This window comes from Bombus pyrosoma, linkage group LG4 (assembly GCF_014825855.1).
Source record: "Bombus pyrosoma isolate SC7728 linkage group LG4, ASM1482585v1, whole genome shotgun sequence".
Lineage (NCBI taxonomy): Eukaryota > Metazoa > Arthropoda > Insecta > Hymenoptera > Apidae > Bombus > Bombus pyrosoma.
In genome coordinates, this window is record NC_057773.1 from 8,655,605 (window position 1) to 8,682,461 (window position 26,857).

Below are 26,857 nucleotides of genomic sequence, written 5' to 3' on the forward strand. Positions count from 1 at the left end.
GCACTCTCTCAGTGAAACTCTCGTAGGATCGTTCCTCGACTACTTGTACCCTCCTCGTTTGCGACGCGTGCACCATGAGGATTATATCTTTGGTATGTACATACAACGACTTACATAGTTTCTCTGCTATCTCTTCATCTCTTACTACCGCGAGCTTTGACACGGGGTTGCCTCCGATGTACTTGCTCGATACGTGCCCCAGTGGTGTTTCATTGACAGTGTACGTCGACTTGATCAACTGGGTGTGTGACACATTGCTCGTACATACCTTGCGCGTTGATCAAGGTAGCTAGTCGGTCTTTTCTTACGGTGAAACAGACGTAGGATATGAATGAAATTGTTTGTATTTAACTTGCGTATGACTAAACTTCTTCCTGATGTTTCTTAAAATAATCTCATTTTCTTCTTTGACCTGGGATCTGCATTGAATGTGTTCATCGAAGCTTCGTATCGTTAGCTATTTCTCGATAAATGACTACCAACTCTAAGGAATATTAGGTAGAGTGAACAGTGGTGTGAAGGTTACATAATATAATAAAATTAGCTACTTTCCAATCTATCATTTGAAAGGATGTGTATAGATGGGTTAAAAGGGATGTATCGCTATCCCGAAGAATGCGGTTAACATGATTTGCACTGAAGATAATATTCATGAGATACAATTGTTTAGATAGAGTTTTCTTTCAATTTGAGTTTCACGTTACACCAACTTCTGAATCATTATGGACGATTTTGGCTTAATTGGCTTTTGTCAATTTGTTCTGTCAACTAGATTTTGCAAAAAGGTCCTGTCTCTTTTAGATAGTTAATGGTCGTTTCTATCTAGTCCATGTAGAGATCTAGACGCTGATATCTTTTGCATTCGTATAAAAGGTGTATAATCGTAATTTTTTAATTGTTTTGACCGCAGATAGATGATTTTGTTTACTTCAGAATCTGCTCATGTATTTGATTTTTAACAATTATAATCGTTTTGTGTGGTGTACAAATATAATGAATTTCCTCTTACGTTCGTATAATTTTTAATAATTTTTGAATTTTTGATTATCATAGTACAACTAACAGTGAAAAATGTCAAGGTCTCTAGAAATAGTAGAAGAAATCACAATCAAGTGTGTGCTACGTGTGTGTATTTTGAAAAATAATTAGTTTAGTCACATTCTTAAAACGTAACCTTTGGTACTGTTACGTTGGCCACTGATTTCAATGCCGTCGTCGTGTTTGCTCTAAATTTGTAGTGTTAGTTTCTGTCAAAAGTTACGCAACAGAATGTGCTTCGAATACTTTCGACAGACTTTCGCCCCCATGTAAGGAGTACCGTTGAGTGATCAATGCATTAGAGAACAAGTGATTGCGATATTACGATTACTCTTCTCAAAATTGGCGTGTACTGAAAGGAAGAAGACTAATTGCAATCTGATACGAAACTGATCATTGCCGATGGATATATTACCACGTGAACGTACGATTTTGTTGAGAAATTGCAATGTACTACTTGTAACATCGCTTTTAATTACTTTGTTTTAACCTTTTACTTTGTTTTCTTTACATTCCGTTTTATTACATATCTTCTTTAATTGCACAAATTTTGGAAAAATTATTACTCGGTAATTCTGTTTCTTTAAATATAAATATAAACATGTCGACCAAAAATAATTCGTTTGAATATAGTTAAATCGATCATTTGATATTCCTGAATTATAAGTTCGTATTGGGTTTTCTATCATTATCATATTACACTTTCTCGGTTCACAGAATAATTAAGATTCATAGAACTTTTATAGAATGAAAAATGCCTGAACTTTTCTCACAGTGGTTGCAGACAGCCATGTACCGGAGAATAATCTATGTTACAATATACTTTGGCGAAACAATAATAAATTAAAGCCCTCGCAGGAACAAGTACATGTTCCTCGTACTTATGCATTTACTCGTGATACATGCAGGTTATTTTTTCTTCAAAGGAAAACTCGATTTTCACACCTATTTCAATTTCACCTAGGTACTTCATGAAATTACCCTCATTATACCTGACTGTTTCTTACGTTATTATCACTCGTCATTTCACGTAGTTATGAACTCAATTGAAAAGAATTCGCAACTCTAAATAGGTTGAAACATGCTATCCTTCGAAATCAAAAAACTTCATTAATATTTCCATGACGCGAAGGAAAGAAAAATGATGATTATATTCGCTTCACCTTTTACAGATGACTTTAATCATTCATTAGTCATTCTTTTTCTACCCAATATGACAGAACGTCGTGTACACAGAGCAAAGATAATGTTACAAGATTGTAAAGTTTCTTGCATTCGTGCGTTACTATTTATAGAAAATTAATTGTAATTAAGGAAAGCACTTTTCTTACATAGGAAGAGAAGAGTTCCTTCTTTCTTCGTTCCTGTGAGAACTTCCATCAACTCTGGTTTCCAATCGTGAACTTCTTCCGTGCGATCGAATAATTAATTGTACGAAAAATCAGTGTAAAAACACTTTCCAATTTCACCTTCTTTTCTCCGTAACGTTTCTTCGAACGAGAAGAAATATTATTGCTTGACATTCATTTCTGGTATTCGATCTTCATATACGATTACTTTTACGTTGGGAAAAATGTTACTATCGTATACTTATTTGAATACTTATAGATGTTCTTATTATGCGTAAACTGATTAATTATAGACAAATTTATTTATTAAATTCTATGTATTACAATCATAGGTTATTAAAAAATACTTAACATGTAACTTGAACTACTTATACTAGAATTTCCAGATTTGTGATTAACTTGTTTACAAGATTATTTTATTACCAAAAACGGAACACTAATTTTTTCACACACTTTCGACTTACGTGAAGTTGTTGGAAACAGTATTAAAGAAAACAAGGGGCTAACTGATCCAAGATCAGCTGTCTGCCAGACTGCGGAGTTTTATTATAGCTACTTTCACCAATTTAGCGTCGAACCTGTCATTTTACAAATTTTTTCGTTACTAAACTACTATTTAATCTCATTGTCGTGAATCTAACCAGTATCGTTAAGTACCACTTCACCAACAATAATACAAGCAAATGGAACAAAGCACACAGTTATGAACTAACAATTATTATAAAGTAAACCGTTGCGTACAAGTATCTCGGAGAATCTAAATAAAATTACTTTTTGTTTGTACGATTTACATATATCATTGTCCAAAATTTCTTTGAATATCGTTAGTTTTACGAACACCTAATTTTATAGCATAATAATATTAATTTAGGACTAAGAAGTATATATGCGAAATCTACGAACAAAATATTCGTATTCATTTGCTTGCCACTGCATATTGTACTTCTACCAAATGTAGCATTTTATGAGTGTCTGCAATATTATTAATTATAACTAAATATTAGTAAACTTAATTACAACTAAATATTGTTGAATATATAGCGTCGTACAGATTTCTGTGAAGCGATTTTTAAAACATAGGACGTCAAATCGTTTAAATGTCAGATTCGCTTTAGATCACGATATACTATCCATGCTTTTTGTCTTCAATGTAGCTACAGTATCTCTATTGTTTAATAGATTGATTTCTACGGTGAAAACCTATCGATACGCTTTTCACTTTCGTTTTACTCAGTTTGGCCGATCATAAATAACAGTAGACGTGCGCGATCGAAATAAGCTGGCTGTTACAAGTTATAAATATTTCATGCACTCTTTTTACTCAGCTTCTGGGAAATTTAATTCTTTATCATCGTCAAATCGATAGCACCATATATGTATACGTATAGTATTATTATGGATCACGCGAAGGAACACATATATTCTAAACTTTTACTCATTTTGTGCTTTAATTCCTACTTTAAGGGATTATATAAACCTCGTTAAAACATCAAAGATCGCTATCCCGTGTGAACTGATTTTCGAGATTAATCATCTATTGCATCTTTAGCGAACCGAACATATAATCATAACTATAAATCATGGAAGCATGTTACCATAAGAGTGAAACTTCTTGTTTTCTATTCCACGATTATAAAATACTACCAGTGACTTTCTACCAAATAATATAAGAATATGAACTTTCTGCATAATTTTCTTCAATTGCTTTTAAACGCGTGTAAAATATTTAAGAAAGATGTTTTATGTAGATCAGTTCAGTAAGTAGGTGGGATAAGATCTTCACTCTAGTCGCAAAGAAATTCCTTAAATCGCTACAGTAATAATATGAATGTTTAGTTATCGTATAGTTCAGTAGTTATATACAGTATTTCATTATAGTTATATTCAGTAGTTCATAGTAGTTATATACAGTACAGTCCTATTATACATCATTAGCAAAACTGATAAATTTAGCGCCAGTTGAATAAGAATAATTACCGAAGCGTTCGAACCATGAAATTTCTAAAGATACATAAAATCCACGTGACAGAGAACATTTTTCACGCTTAAAACCTATGCGCGTCTGCAATTTTATAATCACCGCTTTACGAAAGCCACTCGCAACAGAAATTTACATTCTAGAACATTTTTTATGATACAGCTACACAGTTTTTCCTTGTGAAAGAGGAAGGTAATTAAAAACCATTGAAAAAGCTAGGCTCCCGTTTTCAACAAAACGTCCAATTACATCGCACCGCAATATTCCCATAAATTTACACAACTTCACGGTAATTATTAATCGATCTCTACATTTTTTAACATACTTTATACACGCCCACCATCGAAAGCATTCTTATTATAGATTCTCATTAACATAAGAAGACATAACGAAACGAAAGTCAGCTCGAAGGACTCACGAACGAAACACCGCCCTGAGACTACATCATCGTTCGTGAAGGAAACGCGCGTGTCATAACAGCCATCCATCGATTTTGAGCCACTGTTGTCTCTCTCGTCACACCAAGACCTAGATTTGGTTCCGTAGAAACCGATGACGGAGAAACTGGCCATCGATAAATTGCGAAAGCGAGGCTAATACGTACAAATACAGGGGTAAATCTCGGTTGCTTTCCTCGGATATAAACAGTCATCAGCGTTGGCTGCTCGCTCTCTACGACTCACGACACGAATTCTTCCTTCGAACAACCGGCAAAAGCGTCGTCTTGTCCGCTGCAAATCGGTCGTTGTTAAAAGCCGGTTTACGATCGTTTTTCTCGTTGCACAACAGGAAAGAAAATAACCGTTGATCTAATGAAATTCTACAATTAGATTTGTAACATTTGTTACCGATGTTGTTGTCCTTAGTCAAATGTCCTTAGTCTAGCATCTGTTCGTTTTTCAAGATCGTGGCTGATGACAGTACTCGAACATTTATCACAAAAGAATTCTTATCAATATATTACGTGTGTTATACGAAACTTTTTGAAATTGCATTGGGACTGCAACATGATTAATACTAGCAAACGATTGATCTCGAAACACCAAAAGCATGACGTACATCAATTATCGTGAAAGATTGAAATCTAGCATTTTACATTAATAAAATTTCAAACGAATCCAGAAATGTATGTAGCAATTAAAAAATATTTATTGCAAGTATATAAATAAAGTTAATTAAAAAGTCAGTATACAATATGAATAGTGGTTTACTACATATAACGAATAGTCGACCATTCAAATATGATTTTTGCAAAGTATATGCTTGTGATAAATATCTTTGAATTGTACGAATATAATCATCATAGTCAGGTCTCATTATAATGCTAGAGAAATTTCAAAATGTATATCACACGTTCTACAAGTGTTGCCTTTCTTTTGAATAGCTGTATGTATAATAATTATATAACCTGTTATGAAATAACGACTAAATATCTTAAATTGAACGAAGAAAGACAGAAATGATAGAAAGAAAATAATAAAACTTTAGTTTTCTTCAGTTTCGAAATGGTTAAGTAAGGAGGACACTGCGGTCAACTCTCGTAGACACGATTCAGGTTAATTTGTTGGCTTTTAATGAAATTAGGGAAGAACGCCGATGAATAACCTAAAATTTCAACAAAATAGGACAAATAAATAATGTTGAAAATTTGGTGGATGTCGGCAAGCTGTAAGACGATGGCAAGCGCCGGTGTATCGGTGTGACGCGAAACGGAGACGGTAACAGTTTCCAGTAAACGGTATTTTAGCACAGACTTTCCCGTTTTTGTACGCCTTCGCAGGAACAGGCTCATTAGACAGCCAGACCGAAGAAAAAGTGAGAGCGAAAATATTTCAGTGCAGGAAGAATCGGCTGTTCGAAAAGTATCACACCGAAGCTCGCAGGAACTTTGGATCATTATATATGGCACGATGTATTCATAAGAAACGTATGGCGATAACAAATTCCCTTAATTAACAGTCTAACCGTAAACTTTCTCAATCTTGCGTCTAGCCATAAAACTTCGACCAGACTCGTGGTTTAATTAGGCGTTAAATGAAGTACATCTAACTCCCCCGAAACTTTCACGAATTTGGCTGCAAAAATCGCTGACGGTTATCAGAACGAAAATTATTAATTGTTAGAGGTGTTTTATTAGACTATGAAATTATGAGTGATTCGAAAATAGTATTACGAAAGCGTGAAAGAGCGATAAACAGCGTTATTATCTTTTTGGATAAGAATGAAATTCGATTAAATTAAGAGAACGTAGCAGATAACGTGAGTGTTCTTAACAAGAAAGAAATAATGAAAATGAAATGTGAAATAAAAGTTTATTTAACGTTATTAAGGGCTAACATCGCGTTAATGCAATATGTCATTTACGAATTCTTTCCAATAATTTATATTATTGAATTCTATATTTTAACGTTGTAATTATAAATCTCTTCTTGGAAATTTTATGAAAAATTCGATCGTTTCATCTTTAACGACCTAATAATCACGACCTGATAAGTTACACTATTTACATTTTTTAAATAATCTTCTGTTTATACAACTCTTCGTTGCTTAATCCTTAATGGACTGGATGTACGTTATATTCGTTATAATCTTCTACGATTTCCTGCGGTCTTGATAGGTTTTTAATTCCATCTTCGTAGCACGATGTTCACAAATCATATGTTTTTAACAAACGCGTAAAAACGTGTCTGAACTCTGGTATTTGCTACTATTTTCAATATCATGAATCGTAAAACTGATTAAGCTTACACCATTCTCCTTTCAAATCAGGATACAAGCTTTCCTTTGGCGTCGAAACTCCTGTAAACTTTTTACTGTCATAAAGATACGCATCGCCAGTTACCAGTGAATCGACGTCGAAGCCGGAGCACTGACTCACGAGAAATTTTTGACACGTCTCACCGGTGGTGAAATGTGGGAAACGAAATGCAAAATGAAGTGTGGGAAACTGTGAAAGAGTGAAATTGTATCCAAGGCAAGGGTTAAACGTAGTCATGCTTCGTTGATTCGTAACGCGCCGATACAAAGTGCCCGTGCAACGGGCGCTATCTAATTTTCCAGTGCTTCCTTAATCGATGCTAGATAGGAATTTTTCTCCAATTATAGCACATTTCTCCTCACATTCTTGTGTATCAACCGTGTGAAAAAATAACAAAACAGGCGACTCGTACAGTGTTTTACTCCATTTTCACATTTGTTTTATTTTTATCAACGTACGTGGCAATCTTACGTTTACTTTTCTTTCCGAGATCTCATGAGAAAGGAATTAACCTGTTCTTCAATCTCTCCCTTAATCCCAATTATACTTACATTTAGATACTTTACATAATACGTTACATTTAACAAACCTGAGCATATTTGAAATTACGTTAGGTGTTTGAAATATTATTTCAAATGACATGTTATTTTCTTTCTCAAATTATCTCAAATTATCTCCAAGATAGAGTCTGGTTTTTGTTCCCGCCCTTCTCTTTACCGTTCACACTATAGAGAGTATAGACTATTGCTTCTTTTTGTTGCATCAGTTTCACGATTATTTCTTTCGCCAGACTTGAAATAATTTAAAACATGCATCGAGATTATCGATATTTTAAAAAAAAAACAGTATCGAAAATAACGATATGAGATGAATTATTTCAAATAATTATTTCTTATTTTAATTTCAAATAGAATTTGCCAATTTGATTTCTAAGTGTACGTATGTTATTCCACTATCTATCCAATAATCTGTGACAAGTTTACGACGCTGTAGAAAATCCTATCCCAATTCCTACGATATTCTTCTAATGAATCCTATGTAGTAAGTACACTGTAATATTCCTAATTTAACACACATATCTCATGATTGTTCAATTTTACCCATTAAAGCCTCCAATTAAATCAGAAATCGTACTTGGGAAACAAATCAAACGAGTATCACGTTCGTTAAAGCTTCCCTATTGTATAATATACATAGTATAACGGCGCCAGTGAAAGGTCCACCATAATAAAACGGTATAATGAGAACGACGATGATTAACAATAACTAATCAACGCGGCTTTTCAATACGCTATTCGCTTTCCAATAGTTGAACGAAGGAAAAAGCGAGTGGTAGAGTAATTCTGCGGACGACACAGTTCATAAGACAAGGGCATAGCAGTGCTGCATACCAATGGCTGCGTTCTCAACGCCCATACGAAACGAGTCACGTTCACTCTCACTGTTCCACTCGAGACCATATTTAGAGTCTAAACGTTTTTTCTCTGCGCATTTTACTTTGCCCTGCCTTCGTTCTCTGCCAGGGAACGTTCGCCTCTTTTGCACTTTCGAATATTCGCATCGACGCGAATAATTTGCCGTACGCAGCATTCGACTAACGTTCGCGAAACCTTTCACATCTTCCTTATTTCCGGCGGATACGTTTTGCCGGGAAACAGGATGACTACGCGTGTCATCTTGCATCCTCTTTCGCGTCGAAGACAGCCGTACGAGAGCCGTCGGACGCACGGATCTTGAGAAATCTGCACGGCCTATTCACCTGTCGCTTCTTTCTTAACTTCTTTGGCAGCTGTTTGAATACGTCCGAACAACTCGTGTGTGACAACCACGAGTGTCATGCTAATTTTAGCGATAACAAGAAGCGTATTTAGCTCGTTATGATATCGGGTGAAGCGATTCACATTTTTCTAATTTTGGTAGAGATTTTGGGATATGAAAATGATAGATATCATGCGAAGGGAAAAGAGCGAGGAGAAATTTTAACAAGAGAAATGTAATGTTGCCTACTTTGCAGAATTGTTTCAGTAATACTAAATATAGGAAACTATATTCTGAAGAGCCATTCGCATTAAATTGGTCAAGACTTGAAAGTTTTCATTCATTGATTTCAAACATCGAAACGTTTCTCAGTGTAGCGTTTCTCTCATCTCGAGAGAAATTAATGTTAGACGGAAGTATAAATGTTATTCATGCCTCAGAACCAGAACGAAACCTTGAAGCATAGCCTTTGACTCATCTAAGCATCTAACACAGCATCATAGTCATCACAGTTGCATCAGACCGTTATTCAATTATATCAGCGGGTTATTTATTCCTTTCATTATTAGATAGATTTAATCACTTCAAGTAGGCAACACAGAAAGTAACACTGTAGTGAATTCCTTTTTAAAAACACTTTACGAGATTATTATTCGCTATTTTGCTTAATCGTCTCTTAGCGTACATAAACATAATGACTATTTAACAATGATTCAGTGCGTTCCAAGTACATGAGAAGAAACTGGATCAGCAAGGTCGAATTCTCTGCTCACTCACGCATTAATTTTTCTTTGAGAGGTAAAAGGATATGGAAATCCTATTACCATAAATAAATATTCGTACAAGGAAACGTATATAAACGTTTAAAATAAAAATTGATTCAGGGCATAATCATTAAACATTGTAATCCGTGCATTCTCTTTCCTGGATTATATGTTCTTGAATTTATTTCGTTTTTTACATATAACTATTTGCTAAAATGACTCCATACAAGAAACACTGAGTACTTTCTTTAGTGGATCAAATTAACTTGTAATAGAGTTATTATTTATATAGCAGTAAATTTTTACAAATTTTACTATGTCTTCATTTTGGCAAATTCTAACGAAATTTGGTAAATTTTAGCGAATTCTAACAGACTTCAGCAAATTGCAGCAAATTGTGTAGAATTCTAAAGAATTTCAGTAAATCCCTGCGAATTCTAATAAAGTCTATTAAAGTTCAAGTTCTGTAAAATTCAACCAAATTCTAAAATCTTCGAATCTTTTAAGGAAAAACGTTGAGACTTTGTCTCCTTCTCTAATCCCAACAATTCCCACGTTTATTTATATTCACAAACGTCTTATTACCTTCATTGCCTTGTTATTACCTTATTAATAAACCTTATAATTTATCCACTTTTCTCGAACGCTTCTATCATTCGTTACCAATTTCCATTACGATTAACACGACTCTGACATAAGCCAGCGACCATTCACCACATCAGTCGACTAATTAGAACACGCCAGCAGGTAGTAGATTAATCTAAAAACGAATCATCGATCGTGTGCCCAGCTTCCGCTACGGAAATACGGGCGAAGAAAGTGTGCTCGAGACATTTTAACTACTTCCTCCTTAGAAACGCAATATAATCAAAAGCAAGGCTCCGCTGGCTGGATCCAGATCAGATACGCATTACGTATACTGCCAGTTACTACGTTGCATACTAGATATAGTTAGAGACTCAGTATGACGAAGAATGCAATTCTGAAAATGTGACCGGTTAACAGATTTTTTTTTCTAAAAGCAACGGCTTACCTTCACCGTGAAAGCGACCATTGCTTGGTAACGCCGTCTACGTCACTGTCAACCTGTTGTTTCAGAATTGATGCCTAAGATTATCACGATATTATCGATTCAGGAAATCATAATCGCGAAGGTAACATCCTCCACAGATTACAATCGCACAATGACGTTATGCCATATTCTACCGTTTCTGTTTGATGTACGATGGAACAATGTCTTTTTCTTTAATTAATTCGCTGAATATTCTTCGAAGATTTCCTTAGTTACGTTTATACTGTTTAGAAGATTCTAAAATTAATTAACTTTATCGAAGTCATATCATTTTCGATATTAATTAAAAATGATACTTTCTCTTTTCAAGACGAAAATGAAAGCGTACCATTTTTTAAAATACTAACAAGTAGTATTCTATACTAATGAATAGTGCTAATAAGGGAAAGTATCGTAGAATTGTATAGAAACATTGCAATTACTCCTTACTTTATTTCTATCATTCTTCTCTTTATTAATTTCAATAAATTCATTATCCATATAATGAAACGCGTAAAACAATACACTACTGAGCATATTTTTATGAAGTAAAACATAGTAATATATTAATTATACCAACATAATAATTATGAAGTAAAACATAAAACATTATTTTTTATTTTCTAATTAATAAAATAATATCCTTTTTCTGTAATATATTTTGTATTTGTATAGAAATATTTATTTTTAAAAACTCTTCATGTCACTGTCAGAAATAGAATTAAATTATATTTCAACCGAAGAGATTTGACAGTTCATTATACTTGTATCAGATTATCATCTTATTGTCAGATTACGTGTCTCGATCTTAGTTCTTGAGTCCCCATGGAAATACGGACGCCCCTTGATTCCTAGGCGCGCACTTTAACAACAATGATACAAGAAGAAAGTATGTAATACACCGAACAATATATCTTCCGTCTTATGCTGCAAAGCGGGTGGTACAAAAATAAATTGAAGCGATTGCAGTAAATAAGAACACTGCTTCCAGCTACTACCTTCCTCAAGGAACCAACTTTTACTTTCGAACGAGTAGTTTAGAACCGATCGATCTAACCAATACCACATTCTTTCTCTTTCTGTACGTCCATTGGTAGAAATCAAGACAACCTTAACTATAGCAACACTTCTGACAGCAACATTAGACTTGGAATTTTCATGAAACGTAAGATGGATTTCATAAAACGTGAAACACAAATTTATCCTCTCTTAAAACCAACAAACTTTTTCTCGTTTTTTTTCAAGACAACAGCATTGCGTTTCATTATTCGTTACTTCGAAGTAAAAGTGACGTACAAATTGAGATATAATCATTGGACACTTATAGATCACTGGCTATGCAAATGTAAATACTTTTGAATCATTCAACGATTAGAAATCGGCTGACTTGACACGACAGACTATGCAAGTTGAGTGACGTTTTCTATTGCGCGCGGTAAACAACCGGCGAATACATTCTATCTAATGCCTTGTCGACTAATAGTGAATGAAATCATCATGCAACTAATTAAATCATTTGCATGATGACGTTAAATAATTCTTAGTAGCTGAGATATACGTAGTTCGACGACTGTCGTTCAACTATCGAAACACAATGTTTCCATGATTTTATCCTTGTCTGTTCAGACTACGATGGAACGAAATCGTAAACGCAGGCAGAAGTTTGAATTAATACTAATTCCGGGTGTGATTACCAGCGAAATGACAGAAATATGAACAGAGACTTAAAACCTCAATCTGTTGCGGTCCTGGAATATTTATGTTCCAATTTTACTCTTATTTTATCAAACAATGTGTAATGTTTTAATAAGATTTGTAATGCTTCAGAAGGGTATATATGAAATTGATACAATTAGAATATTTTCACATTTTGTTCACACTTGAGATTCTTTTTTAACGTTAGAAAAGACACAGAAGATAATAAAACTATTTTGCAAGTATCATTCTAAGAACATTATAAACATATCTGAATTAATTTACTCGGATTATACGTCGTTTTATATTCTACGTTTTCTCGTGTTTTCTTATGTTTTCTTATGTGACTTCATGTTTTCTTATGTGACCTCATGATTTCTTCTATTTTCTCGTGTTTTCTCGATTCCTTTCCACTTTTTCGAATATGGTAACCTTGGCATTTCCTTCAAACTATTGCGAAACCCAAGAATTTCATTCCTCCAAACGATCGCAACGATCTTTCCTTCTATCAACATCACTTTGTCTCATATCTTCATATCTTAAGAGACGACGCTAACCGGTAAACTACAGATATCTACGTTGTAGCTTGGCTATAACGTTCGCTTTCGTAGGAGTATTTTAAAATAAGACAGGTTTACGCGAAGGTAATGCTGTTCTTCCTTTCTCTGGAAAGCCAGAGCCAGGGGGCTCAGACAAGGCGTGGTAGACCAGGACCAATTGCCTCCAACCAGACCGGCCGAATGTGTTCATACCTCTCACTGTATGTGACTGGCATGTTCTAGCGCTGATTATATAGAGGCCTGCCTCCGCGTCACGAATTTCCAGACCAGATACAGAGTCATTAGACTATACACTAGTATTCACTAGCGTACACCCTGTGTCAGTGAGCCAGGCCACGAGATACAGCCAGCTTCAATCTTGATAATAACGATGACGTATCGAGCTCTCCTGATTTCGTGTGACTTTAATCAAGTCCTGACCGATGATTAACTCGATAATGAAAACGATCATGAAAAATTAGGTCACCCTTGACTACTTAGCTTCATATTCCAACAGCCTTTCTCTCTAATTTTCTAGCTTCGATCGTTTCTGTTTCGACGTAAACGTTTCAATATGGAGTTGCTTAGTTCCAGGGTATTGATATTTTCCGAAGTTCCTTGAACTTTTTGTGCGGATAATATTTTATCTAGAGATTTGAAGGGAAATTAAAAAGAGAGATTAGAAACACATTAGAATAATTTTCTAATTATCGTACGTTATTTCAATAAATAATTGTAATTTCAATGGATAATTAATCTTGTCTGAATGATGTACTGACCATAACTTTCTTCAGTGAATTTATGATAATCGTACATGAGTTTTATCAAAATGTAGAAATTTATAATTTTTTATAGAATTAGCGGATTATAAATTTGATTTATTACGAAGCATAGCTGTTACAATTAATATCTGCAGCATTTATTCCTAATTAGTGATACAATTAGCAGGCAATATACATAAATACGATTTGGTGAATGATTCCATACTTTCACATTTCAGCTTCGCATATTTCTGTCTCTTTTTAAATTTGAGTGTTATATTCCGTAGAACTAGTATATTGCCATGTTTAACTAAAAAAGATTCGCCTCAAAGAACTAAGTGGACTAATTATCAAGAACTTTAAGGTTTAGCTTCACGAGCTTTGCGTGTATCATTTATTAGACCTATATTAGACATATATGTCATATATATAAGATTTTCTTTTTAAAAAGCGTTCTACATTTAGTGGAGCGAGAAATCTGAACAGTAAGTCTTTCCTAAGAGTAGGTAGTTCTAAATCGATTCTTTGAAAAGTATAGATCCTTTTACAATATAATCGCCGCCTTCCGACAAATTACAGCGAGAAAATTTAATTCGCGTTAGTCTATTTGTGATAGTAACTGTAATTAACTATCCTAGAAGAGGAAAATGGTCGTGGGAAATTATAGTCTTTGACGAAGGAAAAGTGAAATGCATTGTATCAACTTTTAATAAAACTTGCTTATGTGTTTCATATATATTTGTTCAAAAATAGCACATAGAACGGAAATTTCAATCAAACCGTGGAAAGATAAGCACATAAATCTTTTCCTATAGTAACATACACGTATATCATTGAATGTATTATTAAATTATTGAAAACTTGTAATAATAATTTAGATATTTTACTATAAATGAAATGAAATACACTTGGTATCTTAATATAAATTAATACAAATTAATTCAAGAATAATTTTAAATTATTATTATCATTACTCATGGATTTTAATAATTTGTGAAACATTTCTTTTATATTTTGCTACAAATATATTTTTATTTTATAATATATTGTGTGCTATTTTCTAGTTGGCTAGTTTGTTAAGAAACAGTCAGCTTAAAGCAAAATTTACTGTTGTAAAAAAAAACATAGGTCTGAAAAAGATAACGAATAATTTTCTGTCATTTTAATAGAATCGAAACACCATTTATCACGTTCACGTACTATTTCATATCTTAATTTCACCTTAAATTCCTAAATTTATGTTTGTTTCAACATCGTTATTGGGAAATCTTAATTCACACATCACCGTCGCTCTTCCAAGCTTATCTTTTGTATTCAACTTTTTCTCTCACACATGACCTTTCATACACGCGACACACACACACACATATTTACCCACGATATATGCATCGTCCAAATCAAAGTATCCTTAAATACCATTGCCACAAAATTATCATTCAACCGCAAATTCTGCGTTACATAAAAGTCTCTTTGCTCGATAACCAGGTCCGTGACCAAGCAGAGCTTCATCAGATCAGTCGAAGGTAACCTTCGATTTTCTCCCCGACATGATCTTGCGAAAGACACGATTTATCACACGTGTACATCGACTGTGCGGATTTGATTTGGTGGGGAGCACGTTCGCAGGGTTTATGAACGCAAGGAAAGAATAACCGCATTTTATCACGGGTCGACTGGAAATTAATCGGCGCACGCCCAAGAGAGCATGATGCATACCGTATCGTTCGAAAGTCCCGTAACGACGTACCTCCCTGTCTCAAGGACGAGCTGTGTGCCAACTGCGTCTCGAATATTCCTTCGGTCGCTGGATCACCGCCGATCACCGAGTCATCGATACCGATGTTATCGTCGCCGTCGTCGTCGTCGTCGTCGTCGTCGTCGTCGTCGTCGACACGCAATTCCATCCTGTTCGAGAAGTGTCCTATGCTCCACTGTCTCTATTCCTGTTAGTTTGTTTAAATCGCCGATATTCGATAGTAAAATTTTACTAGGTCACGTTCGAACGGACAAGGTTCCAGTAATTTCATGCTGCAATAATTTTGTGGTTGTGTGTTCTGAACCTTAACTGCAGGAAAGTGAAAATAGTACGATTTCGTTGATCCGAAGAAAGGATTTGTGTCGTTCGATTCGCTTGAACTTCACTCTGTTTTGTCCTCTATAGTTTGTTTTGTACGATATTGGAGTTAAAAAAGGAAATGGCGTGGACTCGTAGCTCGATGGAATTTGAAAGTTTGAGAGGAGAATGAGAACGAGATCACTTGAAAATTTTATAGATAATGTGATACTAGAATAGCAGATTATGATGGAGAATTGTTTTAAAAATGTAAAAGTATTAAAGATTACACGATGTATTATCTGATATTTGCTTGAAGAAAAAGATATTAAAGAAGAAATAAAATGTTGAAATGGTGATGAAGAAAAACAATGAAGTATTTGATAAAACTATAATCGTTTTACTACAAAATACTATTTGCAAACTTAATTTTATTTAAACTACAAAATTACTCAACGAAGTTACCTAACTCTGCATTAGAATGTACAACATGCGTAAGAGTAACTACAATACGGAATAGCGCAATAAATATCGCTAGATTGTTAAGCAAATTGCCTGGTTGCCTTCGTGAAAACGTAATTAATAACTTGTAGCGTCACGAAACAAGATGAAATAGCAAACGTTCAAGTTAACAAAGAAACAGCTTTCTTTCGAGTATGTTATCTGAAAAACGTAACCTTCCTGGTATGCATAAATATCAAAGGAGATAATTAAACCGGCATCACTTTCTATGAGCTCCACGAAGGCGTGTAACGCGTTTTTATGCAAGAATTTTCTCTTATGTCGGTTCTACACCGGTTCTACATACCGCAACATGCCAAAACAAGGCATCGCGTAATTTTATACGCTGATACGTTTCTACGTAATGGAAACTTGATACGTAGAACACGTACATATTAGAAATCCGTGCTCTGTGTTCAATAAAACATAATAATACATAAGATATACACATCAATAGTTAATGTTGGTTTCTTAATTTAATATGTCGTTTCGATTATGATCGTTCGAAATTTAGCTACATTGTATATAGATGCCTGTTGCATGATTAACGTTCGTAGAAAATAATAAATAACAATATAAATGCATTCTAGTGGGAAATTACTTTTAAAGAGAAAATTATATACCGCTGTGACAGAAAGGATAAAACAAGAAGAGAGAAAAGACGTTGGATTTGATACGATAATTAAAAACCATAGAAATTCTAGTTACTGGCGTTGTGAAGTCTATATAACCATTGAAAGTGATAGTTGAAACGACAACACTTCCTGTAGATGATCGTGCAGCGGTTTCAACGTAGGAATTGAGTTCAAGCAAACAGAGTGTAATTATCATAACAAGGAGAGACATGGTGGTAATATAAACAAGTATAGGGTTTACAAAATGCCGCGTGTAAAAAGTTTGTGGTTTCCTGTCGAAATGATGGTTAGTCAGTTTTTCTGCTACTATTATTCAATCGATGCTTAGTTTGAAAAGCTATGAAAAAGGGGATATTACAAGCACTTGAATCTTTTGAGGCACTCTTTCGTAATTTTCTGAAGAAAAGGAAGAATTCAAAAAGAAATCAATGTATTTTATATCCAATCGTATTCCAAGATCAAACCACTAATTTTTATAACTCTTCAACTTGAAGCTTATTCATTAATCAACAGTTGAGATGAAACTCCTTTTTACAGATCATTTTTAGGAGTAATCTTATCATTGAAAAATACAAATTAAGAAAGCACCTTCATTTTCCGTATTTAAAAAAAAATACAATTTTAGAAATACACCTGCGAAACACTATATCTAAACTTAAAAAATTATTTGTATTGATGTTATGTCTGTTTGAAAGACGCGAGAAGATTGTTTAAACGATTTTCTCAAAACCATAATTTTTGATATGACTTCTACGATATCTTAAGATCTTCTTGATCCATTAACTGCTTTACGTGCATTTTTAGTATATATATCATTATAGTCTGCATTAGAGTTAATTTAAATGTGTAACTTCAAACTGACGCCACCTTATCGATCATTACCTTTTTTCTTTCATTCTACTATTGGCTATTGCCAAATTCGCTAATAAGAAATCTTTTTTTTTTAATTCTTTTATTTCGGATCAGCAGAATAACTGATAATAGCATGGAACCATGATATTAGTGACAGCTAATCGATCTGGAATGAAATATATCTGACAAAATGGTAACCTTCCCTGGCGGATACAATTTAATTAATGCATCACCCGTTGAGAGGCGAAGCCCGCTGCTATAACATCTAAAAGAGAACGTCGCGAAAATCGCCGTAGGTTAGGCGCATTTCGTGTACAAGCGAACGAGCGTTTAAAAGTGACAGTGGTGTATCGAGCGTTTCCTGTGGGTCGTCGCGAGGCGTGGTGCGGCTGTTTTGTGCGAGCATTTGCTCTCGGTTCGGTTCAAGGAGATCCAGAAGCGATGGTGTAGCGAAACAGAGGCGAGCTACGACGCTCTGAATCTGAATCTCTCACGGTAACCACGCTGCGCTGCTATAATCCTGCCTCGCCCCGTATTCGGGTCAACCGAGTAGTAGAAATTACGTAACACGTATGAGCTGGGGCGGTTCCCACCGAGTGGTTCTACCGGAAGTCGGGACCACGTCTTGTCGTAAGGACGTACGGTCAGCTCAACGCGCATGGGAAATCCTCCTCATAATAGGAAAATTCTCTCGATGATGAATCAGTTACGGGTGAAAAGTATTACAAGGAAACAGAACCACGTATCGGTGGATGACATGGAAATGAGAATGCAGAAACGTGACGGGAAGAGAATCGAGATTATTATTAGTTTCCCTCGAGGGGATTAGCAATTTATCCTGGCCGTTTTGTGTTTCGTCAGCGTTCCAAATTCTTTCAAACAAGTATTTTGTGTCGTAGAAATCGTTTGACGAAACGTTTCAAGGCTTTCTTATTTTATTACTTCTTTAGCATCGCAATGACGCGATTGCAGAGTTTTTATTGTTTGAAATATGTTTCTCGTTCTGGTATTTTAATTGCAATATTACGAATGTCTATGGGAAAATGTTAAACGCGTAGTTTAAAGACTTGTAAAGTAATACGATCACTTTGCTCCAAACCTTTCCTATTTTTATTCAAGAAAACTAGTTGTTGATTTAGGTATTCATAATCGTCCAGTTACCACACACCTGTTACAGAAATGTCTGAAATTATTAATACCAATATACTGGTCATTGCTTTTAGAAACCATTCATCCGATACAAGTTTTAAGTGTTTCAAAATACCTTATGGTAAAATAAATATGAATACGTGTACCTTTTTCTGGATTGTCACATTAATTTTAATTTTATTCGTGCTTTTACTGCGCTGTGCCCATAGAATGCGCGGTTATTCGCTTATATTTTTAAATCTATTGTCTTTGTGGATATCTTTGCCCACGTTTCCATCTTTCAACCCGCCTCCGACAACGTGTTTTACGAATCGCTATCTGCTTTCTTGAATTACTGTGTGGCGAATGCAAGACAACGTTGTGCAATAAATCAAAGCTTTCCATATTTTACAAGAACGTGATTTCTCACGAGCAGAAACGCCTGAAATTCTGTCGAATCTGTTTCCTACCGGTCGTGTCGACCCAAATCTACTATCGCTGTTTCTATATCATTATGGACACGATATTTCCGCACAATTGAACATGTCAAAGAAATTGACCTTAATGTACGCACATAATAGACTTTTACAGGAGATATAAAGGAATCCATTACATGTCACACGTACGTTCATCGTATAAAAGTTACACAAAAGGTATTACGCCTAATTTGGGCATTAGTGAACTATCTTCTAGTGATCTATAATCTTCAAACTATCTTTATTGCATGTAATAAGATTCTTTGATAGTATAATATAATGACGAAGAATTCAGAATCAACCATTTCGAAAATGATTACCTCTATATCGTCATGATTTTTCGCATTTCTGCTATCAAATATGAAAAGGGTACATATTTTCAACTTCTTACAAGAAATAAACATCATTAACTATGTTATATATGATGAAATTTAAAATATAAAATTTATAGTACCAGATATATTTGATAGCTTGTTCGAGTTTACGCTATGATAAAGTTAAAAATCTGTTAAACACCAAATTAGAAACATTTTCTGAATTTTTGAGAGTCTAGAATATTAAACAAAATTATGATGAACAAAATGGAATTTTAAGAATACTACGAAGGCTTAAATATCAACGTTGACAACTTATAATAAAATACAGGCAAAGAATCCGTAAAAATAGACATCCATGTAACAACATTTCCATTTTAAACCGTCCAGCAACGAAGGAAACTAAAAGGGAGTAAAGAAAATTTTCCAGTGACAACGATCAACATATGAAATTCCAACGTCCACGAACGATTCCACTACTTTCCATAATAAAGCAACGTTTCTGTATATTCTACCTCATGATACGGCAAATCGCGTGGACGAATGGTAATTTCGTATACCATAACACTGCATGGAGCTCGCCATAATAATTTTCTTCCTGGGCTGCTTGGCACATGGCAAATGGTTCGGTAACGTCGGGCTGGTTCGAGCGAGCGATAAGGAATTTTGCTGCACATACCATTCGCGCGTACTCGAGTTCACCGATCCGCGAAACTCACTCTCTCTTCGCCATCTTCTGCTTCCTATTGACTATAAACCGTACCCCGATGTAGATCCGGTTTCGTGCTTGGAAACTAGAATAACGGCCTGGTCTGCCGACATTCTAATCCAACAATTTTGATTACGACTCGCGTGACGTGATAAAAGTTTTCCTCCTCTACCGCGATCAAATCCTGCATTTGCTTCTAGCGGCCTGTCTGCCGTATAACGTCCCTTTCTACTTGTCGTCTTATACTACTTAGAAACGTCTTTTCGTAACGCGTATATATTAGAGTAATTGCCGACTGGAACAGAGACGATTATATTAATAGACTGATAGCGTGTTGCTTACAACGAATGAGTATGGTATTACGTGCGCTGTTTTAATGGTAATTAGAAAAATTATGATCAAGCGAAGATTTGTATGCGTTCGTAAAATGAAAATACCTAAGTGAGATTCGTGGCGGAGAGAAGCTTGATTTATAAGTGGTTTGCAATCATTTCTGATAAAAAGAGATGTTAATGATATCCTGAGCTCTAAGACTGTTGTAATAATATCAAATTATAGCATATGACATACCTGTTTGAATATCTCAGTTTCTTTACCAAAATTGTGTTAAGAAGTTTAAAAGAAATTTAAAATCATGTTTGCCTGCAGTATAGTTTGCATAATAACTGAACGTCGATCTATACCTTTCTGCTTCGTGCATTTTTTGGGATTTGAAATAGTGTTGAAAATTCTTCAAAACTTTCTTTGCAACGTTACGCAAGGAATTCGATTCGTCAATATCTTTTGCATATTAAAAGAATTTCATATACTTTATAGTTATTGTAGTTCAGTTATTATTACTTTAAAGTTATTATAAATGAGACAGTATACATAATGATTACACTAACTAATGTAATTTGGATTTCCAGGTAATCCCATTATGCCTTCTGCTGCTAATAGAAGCAAAGCGAGTGGAAATCCGGCCTCGTATTGCAGAACCGCAAGTTTATTACGAAGAAGACGACAGTCAGGCGGCTGAAGACGATTATAACCCAGCAGTCTACCAACCACGTACTCGTGCCCTTCCTTCGCCACGTTCGAAGGACGCTCTGCACTCATCCAAGCCACCACCAGTCCAGACCATTCGCAATTATAACAAGGTCAACGACGACGGATCTTTCACTTTCGGCTACGAGGCAGCCGATGGTTCGTTCAAGGAGGAAACTCGTGGAACCGATTGCGTAGTGCGCGGTAAATACGGTTACATCGATCCTGATGGTAATAAAAGAGAATTCACCTACGTATCCGGCAATCCTTGCGATCCTAATGCACCAAAGGATGACGAAGACGATCTTGCCGACAAGCAAGAAGAAGACGATATCTCTGGACCAGCTAACTATCCATCCGTGAGACCAATACCAAGACCAGTATCATCGAGGCCAGCATATCAACAACCTACCACGCGAGCACCCACGACGATCTTTCAAACGCAATATCAATTAGACGACGATGCTAGTCAAGAGTTGGGCGATGAAGACCTCGTTAAGCCATCGCAGTTAAGACCAAATGCTTACAGAACGGCTCAACAGCCGACCTACGTTCAAGTCACACCGTCGACAGCTCTTTACGAGCCATCGCCCACGGCCAGTCCTGCTCTCTACAGATTAGCTTCCTCGACGACCCAATATCAGAGCACAGCATCGCCCATTCTCCGTGCCCAACCTACAGTATCATCGACAGCGTATCAAACCCTCGAAACGACGACTCGCCGCCCAGTCGCCCGTCACCCAAAGCCGCAATCGGTCGCAATCACTCCCCGACCCCACGTTGCACAAGTCGCTGCCCAGTATGTGTCCCCTAGTAGCACCGAGCGTCCAGCATTAGCGTACACCCGTCCCTCGGCCGTCACTGTATCGCCCAATCTGCGCAGCACGACCGCATCTAGCACATCTCACCTTGACTTTGCCGCCGAGCTCGAGCGTTACGTGAACACCGTCGGCGTAGCCAGCCCTAAGCCCGTTCAACCGTCATCCCAACCATCGAAAGTAAAATTAGCCGGTCAATCGCCGATCACCGCCTCCGCCGCCGACCCCATCTACCAGTCGGAGCTCGTTTACGATCCCGCTACCGGTCAGTACAATACCCAACTTTATCAAACGCTACCCCAAACCGTGGGTGACTTCACCCTAAGTCACAAACTCCAACCGTTCGTAGCCCAGCCCCAGTCCTACCTTGGACTCCAGCAGCTGCAGCAGCTTCAGCCCCAGCAGCCCCAGCGTCAGTCCCCGCTTTATAAGCAACCGGCAACCCAGTCAGCTCAATCCGCCCCCGCAGCAGCTATCAGCCAACCCCAGGAAGTGCTGTACAGGAAGCAGCAAGCCCAACTGCTGCAACAGTCACAGCAGCTGTACGCTCAACAGCAAAGACGTCAGCAACAGCAGCAACAACAGCAACAACAGCAACAATCCGCTCAGTCGCATAGGCTTCAGCTGCTCGAGTCTCAGACGCAACCCCAGTCGTTCTACTACGTCGCCCCTGCGAGGTCCTCCAGCGCTGCCAGTGTACCTCTCTCCGTAGGTCAGATCGATCACTATCTTCGGGCCTCTCGTTACTGATTCCATCTAGCCTGCGAGTCTTTTTTTTTAAATTCTTTATAGGGTACCCATTCTCAACTTTTTATACTATCCGATTACGTGTTCGGACCACCCGCGGCACTTTAATAACGAGATGGTGCTGTCAGTGGGCCTGGCGCGTGCGTATCCGGGATTTAATCGATCGTGCACGATACTCAATGTTTCGTTCAAGGTTATCGGGGGGCAATCACGACTTTTTTTACGACATAGCAATTAGTCGAATAATCTGGTTTGTTTTTATCCGTAGGATATTGTAGGTTGTGTGTAGAAATTATTACTTGCGTCGTGTTTTACTTTTTATTGCTAGTTGAGTTGTGGCAATTTCTTTCCTTATTACGACCTTGATGGTTTATTAACTTTCACTGAAATCTTTTGCTATAATATTTGGTGCATACATTGTATAATTGTAGGATTCTTTAATGCATAGGAATGATTGAGTATATTGAATATTTATTAATATTCATAACTAACAAGAGAATTTATCGTTCTTTTAAATAATTTGGATTAATGCTTTGCGGCGTTCAAAATGTAACGAAATTTGAAAACATTATTTATTTATTTCTAACACAGTAATCGCAATTATATAATGTATGTATACTAAATTTTGCTAAATTGACTATGCTTCTGAAACGAAAGAATTCTGTACAGAAAGTAGCACGTGCATGGAACACGAGTGTCAAAACTCTTCCCGCGCTGTACGTTAACGGCGAAATATCAGAATTTTTGCACAAACGCACAACATTGACGATATCGACTAAGGTACTTCACTGAACATCGACATCACCCTGAGACTCGATCTGTGATAGAACTAGTATTCAAAATTAACATGTAACTTTCTAACATCCCGTACACGGAGACTTTACAATTATACTCTCGTTCTAACTTGCGCAAAACTTCACTTTCGTTAAAATACGAATTTCCCAATTCTGGTTAATCAAAACTTGTTTATTTCATAATGTTGCAAATTTTAACAACCCAAACAGATAATGACTAACATTACAAATAACGTCGATAGTAAATATCAATTTAACGATAATTTCTTATTTTAATAGCAAAATTTCCGCAAAGATATCAAACCAATTTCGAGATCAGCATCGGAAGCACTTTTTCGTAGTCTAGAACGACTACCTTTAGAGAGTGAAAGTCAATGACCTGACGCAATACTCACGCACACTAAACACATTACCATAGTAATTTCTCGCCGCCGCGCCGCGCCGCGTCAATTCGTACGGTAACATGCTACACCGCACAGATTCCAGACGTCGTGACCAGAATTATTCATCGTGTGCACACGATCATTTTGAATAGAATTCCGACCTACGTACTCGCTGATTTCATTACAGAACACCGATCTGTATGATCGAACCGGATAAACATTTGCTGTCGTAATAACGGCGCTAAGTTTAATCACTTAGAGACAGCGTTTCCCAGGGAAATGACTCATAGGAAATACGTAAAAAGTCGACGATGAATTAATTACAAAATCAAACCAGACCTCGATTTATCGATCACTTGTAATTATTTATACCAGAGGAAAAAATTGTTTTCTTTTTCTTTTTATATTTTCGATATCAATCGAATTGGCATTTGATTATGTACCTGAGATATTAATTTATGAAAAGTATTACAGTAGAAATATTTTATTTGAACTGAAATTCCCTGATAATAGTACGAACTTGTCAAAATATGGGTAGTTTATTTACACAAGGAACAAAAGCTTGGAATCACTATGTGTCACGTGGAATTTGAGAATTTAAAACAAACCTAAAATTTTAGTACTTTGAAAATGTTTTCAGGTAAGGATTGATCAAAGTAGAGAGAGAATATTTATCGATATGTGTAATACTAATTTCAAATGCATATCAGAATTACAACTGGGAAAGTATCTCCAAGCTTTTGATCGTATGTAAATGGAATTCGTATAATAAGAGTTCGTGTTGAAACAAGTAGTTTCAGTCAAGCGTTCGGTCAATTAAATAAGTGCAGTTCTACTGTAGTACAAACTAATTTGACTAAAATTGACTACGTTTAAAAAACCAGTGTTAACTTAATACTATTAATTAAGCTACGGATATTTATGCATTTACGAAAGACTTTAGTATGCAAAACTATACAGAATGTATATAATATGCCAAATTATAGAAAATATATAAAAGTATAATATTTAAAATACAAGACAAATCTTTCTGTACCTACATTTACGTTCTATTCATAAAGATACGAATTTGCATAAACATCCGCAGGCCTATTACAGTTACGCATAACGTCAGTGTTCTATCCGCGTTTCTATAAAATTCCAAATTCTCGTCCGACTTTCACCCTGTTCATCATACTATTTCCGTCAGCACCTGCAGTTAGCGGCATTCAATTCCTAAACTATCGGAATTTAAATTGATTACGAGCGATATCAGCTACACATCAGGAACAAAATCATCGTTTTGCAATGGTTATTGCAAATTTTGCAAGCGTGCCCGGACTGAGAGATTAATCCGGTGCCTTCTATGGAGAACTGTAGCATACTTTCATTGGCGTGGTTCGCCGCACAGAGACATTCTACTCGGACTGAACGAACTTTCTATTTGCATTCCCTGTCGTAAGTGTGAGAATCGATTCAAATCTAACGCGTCCTACGACTTGATTCCGTGGAAAGCTATGCGCACGTATGCCCGTGGAAACACGTGGTGCGATCGTAGATCGAGAGGCGTGGATTGGCGTGGATCACGTGAAAACTTTTCACACGCATCGAAAGGTTCAACTCGATGCATATATTGGTAATACTTGGCACTTTTACGAATTACTTTCTCCGGTACGCGACGCCAGGTCGACGATTGTCAAGTTCGTTATATTTATCGTATCTATTTATTAGCGGTAAGCTTGAACAAAGAGTAAGTAAAAACGGAGGAAACGGATTTTATAGTTGGGTACTCGAGCAGGAAATAGCGGTGTGTGTTACAAAAGAATAGCATATTTCACTTGTCTTACTAAAAGTAACATAGCATCCAAGAAAAAGAGCACATTTCATCTTTTGTTACAAATAGTAGCATATTTAGATTTTCCCAAGAGAAACTAATACACTGTATTGTTAACTAAATGTGTTAGTTTTGTGGCAAATGACTTTTTATCGCTACAAGGAAAATATGCTACCTTTTTTTCTCTTTTTAAATTGCATTAGTTTTCCTAGTGGATGATATAATACGATTCCTTCTTTTCGTAGCAAAATGTAGAAATGTGCTTCTCTTGCCGAGAAAAATATGATGCTTTGAGTCACATTAATATGGAACGTATTCTTTTTCATAAGACAAATGAAATGTGTTAGTCTTCGTAACGTACATCGATAGGCTGTAAGGGTAGGGCGTTTCAGGAAAATGAACACAGATCTAGCATAATTACGTAACATAACGGTGTACTTCTAGCTTTTTCTTGTTGGTGGTACCGTGCAGAAGTGTCAATATGCACTTCCTTACTCACATTGTAAATACTTTTTCTCGTTAGCATTAATATAACTAGCGGCTACTTAGTGATTTATCCGATTCAGTACTACTAGATCGGTAGGGAACACGCCCCACGTACGTTTATAGTTGTTTTTATATTTGTAAACGTGATCGAAAGAAAAATGTATCGTAACGAAAAAATCATTGTGCCTTTTTATTTCTTTTTTCTTTGAATACCTGCGTAGCGATTAACAGTTAAGTTTCACGTGCTAAACAAACATAGGAACGAAAGTAAAAGTACTACAAGAAATCGTAAGTATGATAAACGTTCGATACACGACATCTTCCGCGATTTTTTGCGCCTGTGCATACGATTGCACAATTTTTGATACGCTTTGTAACTTCCATGTAAATCAGTTGGCAGTCGAGATTTTAAATGTATGTTATTCATACAA

The 26,857-nt window shown here is 36.0% G+C and overlaps 1 protein-coding gene across 2 annotated transcripts; it reads left to right on the forward strand.

Moving 5' to 3' along the window:
- LOC122566548 (putative mediator of RNA polymerase II transcription subunit 12) lies at positions 1-26,857 on the forward strand. 2 transcript variants are annotated; one of them, XM_043723968.1, is made up of 3 exons: positions 1-92; positions 21,268-22,468; positions 22,553-26,857. In XM_043723968.1, the coding sequence occupies exons 1-3, from the start codon at positions 75-77 to the stop codon at positions 22,951-22,953; spliced, it is 1,620 nt and encodes a 539-aa protein (XP_043579903.1). In that variant the 5' UTR covers positions 1-74; the 3' UTR covers positions 22,954-26,857. The 2 variants fall into 2 exon arrangements, with proteins under 2 accessions (XP_043579903.1, XP_043579902.1); XM_043723967.1 differs by having other exon boundaries at positions 21,268-26,857.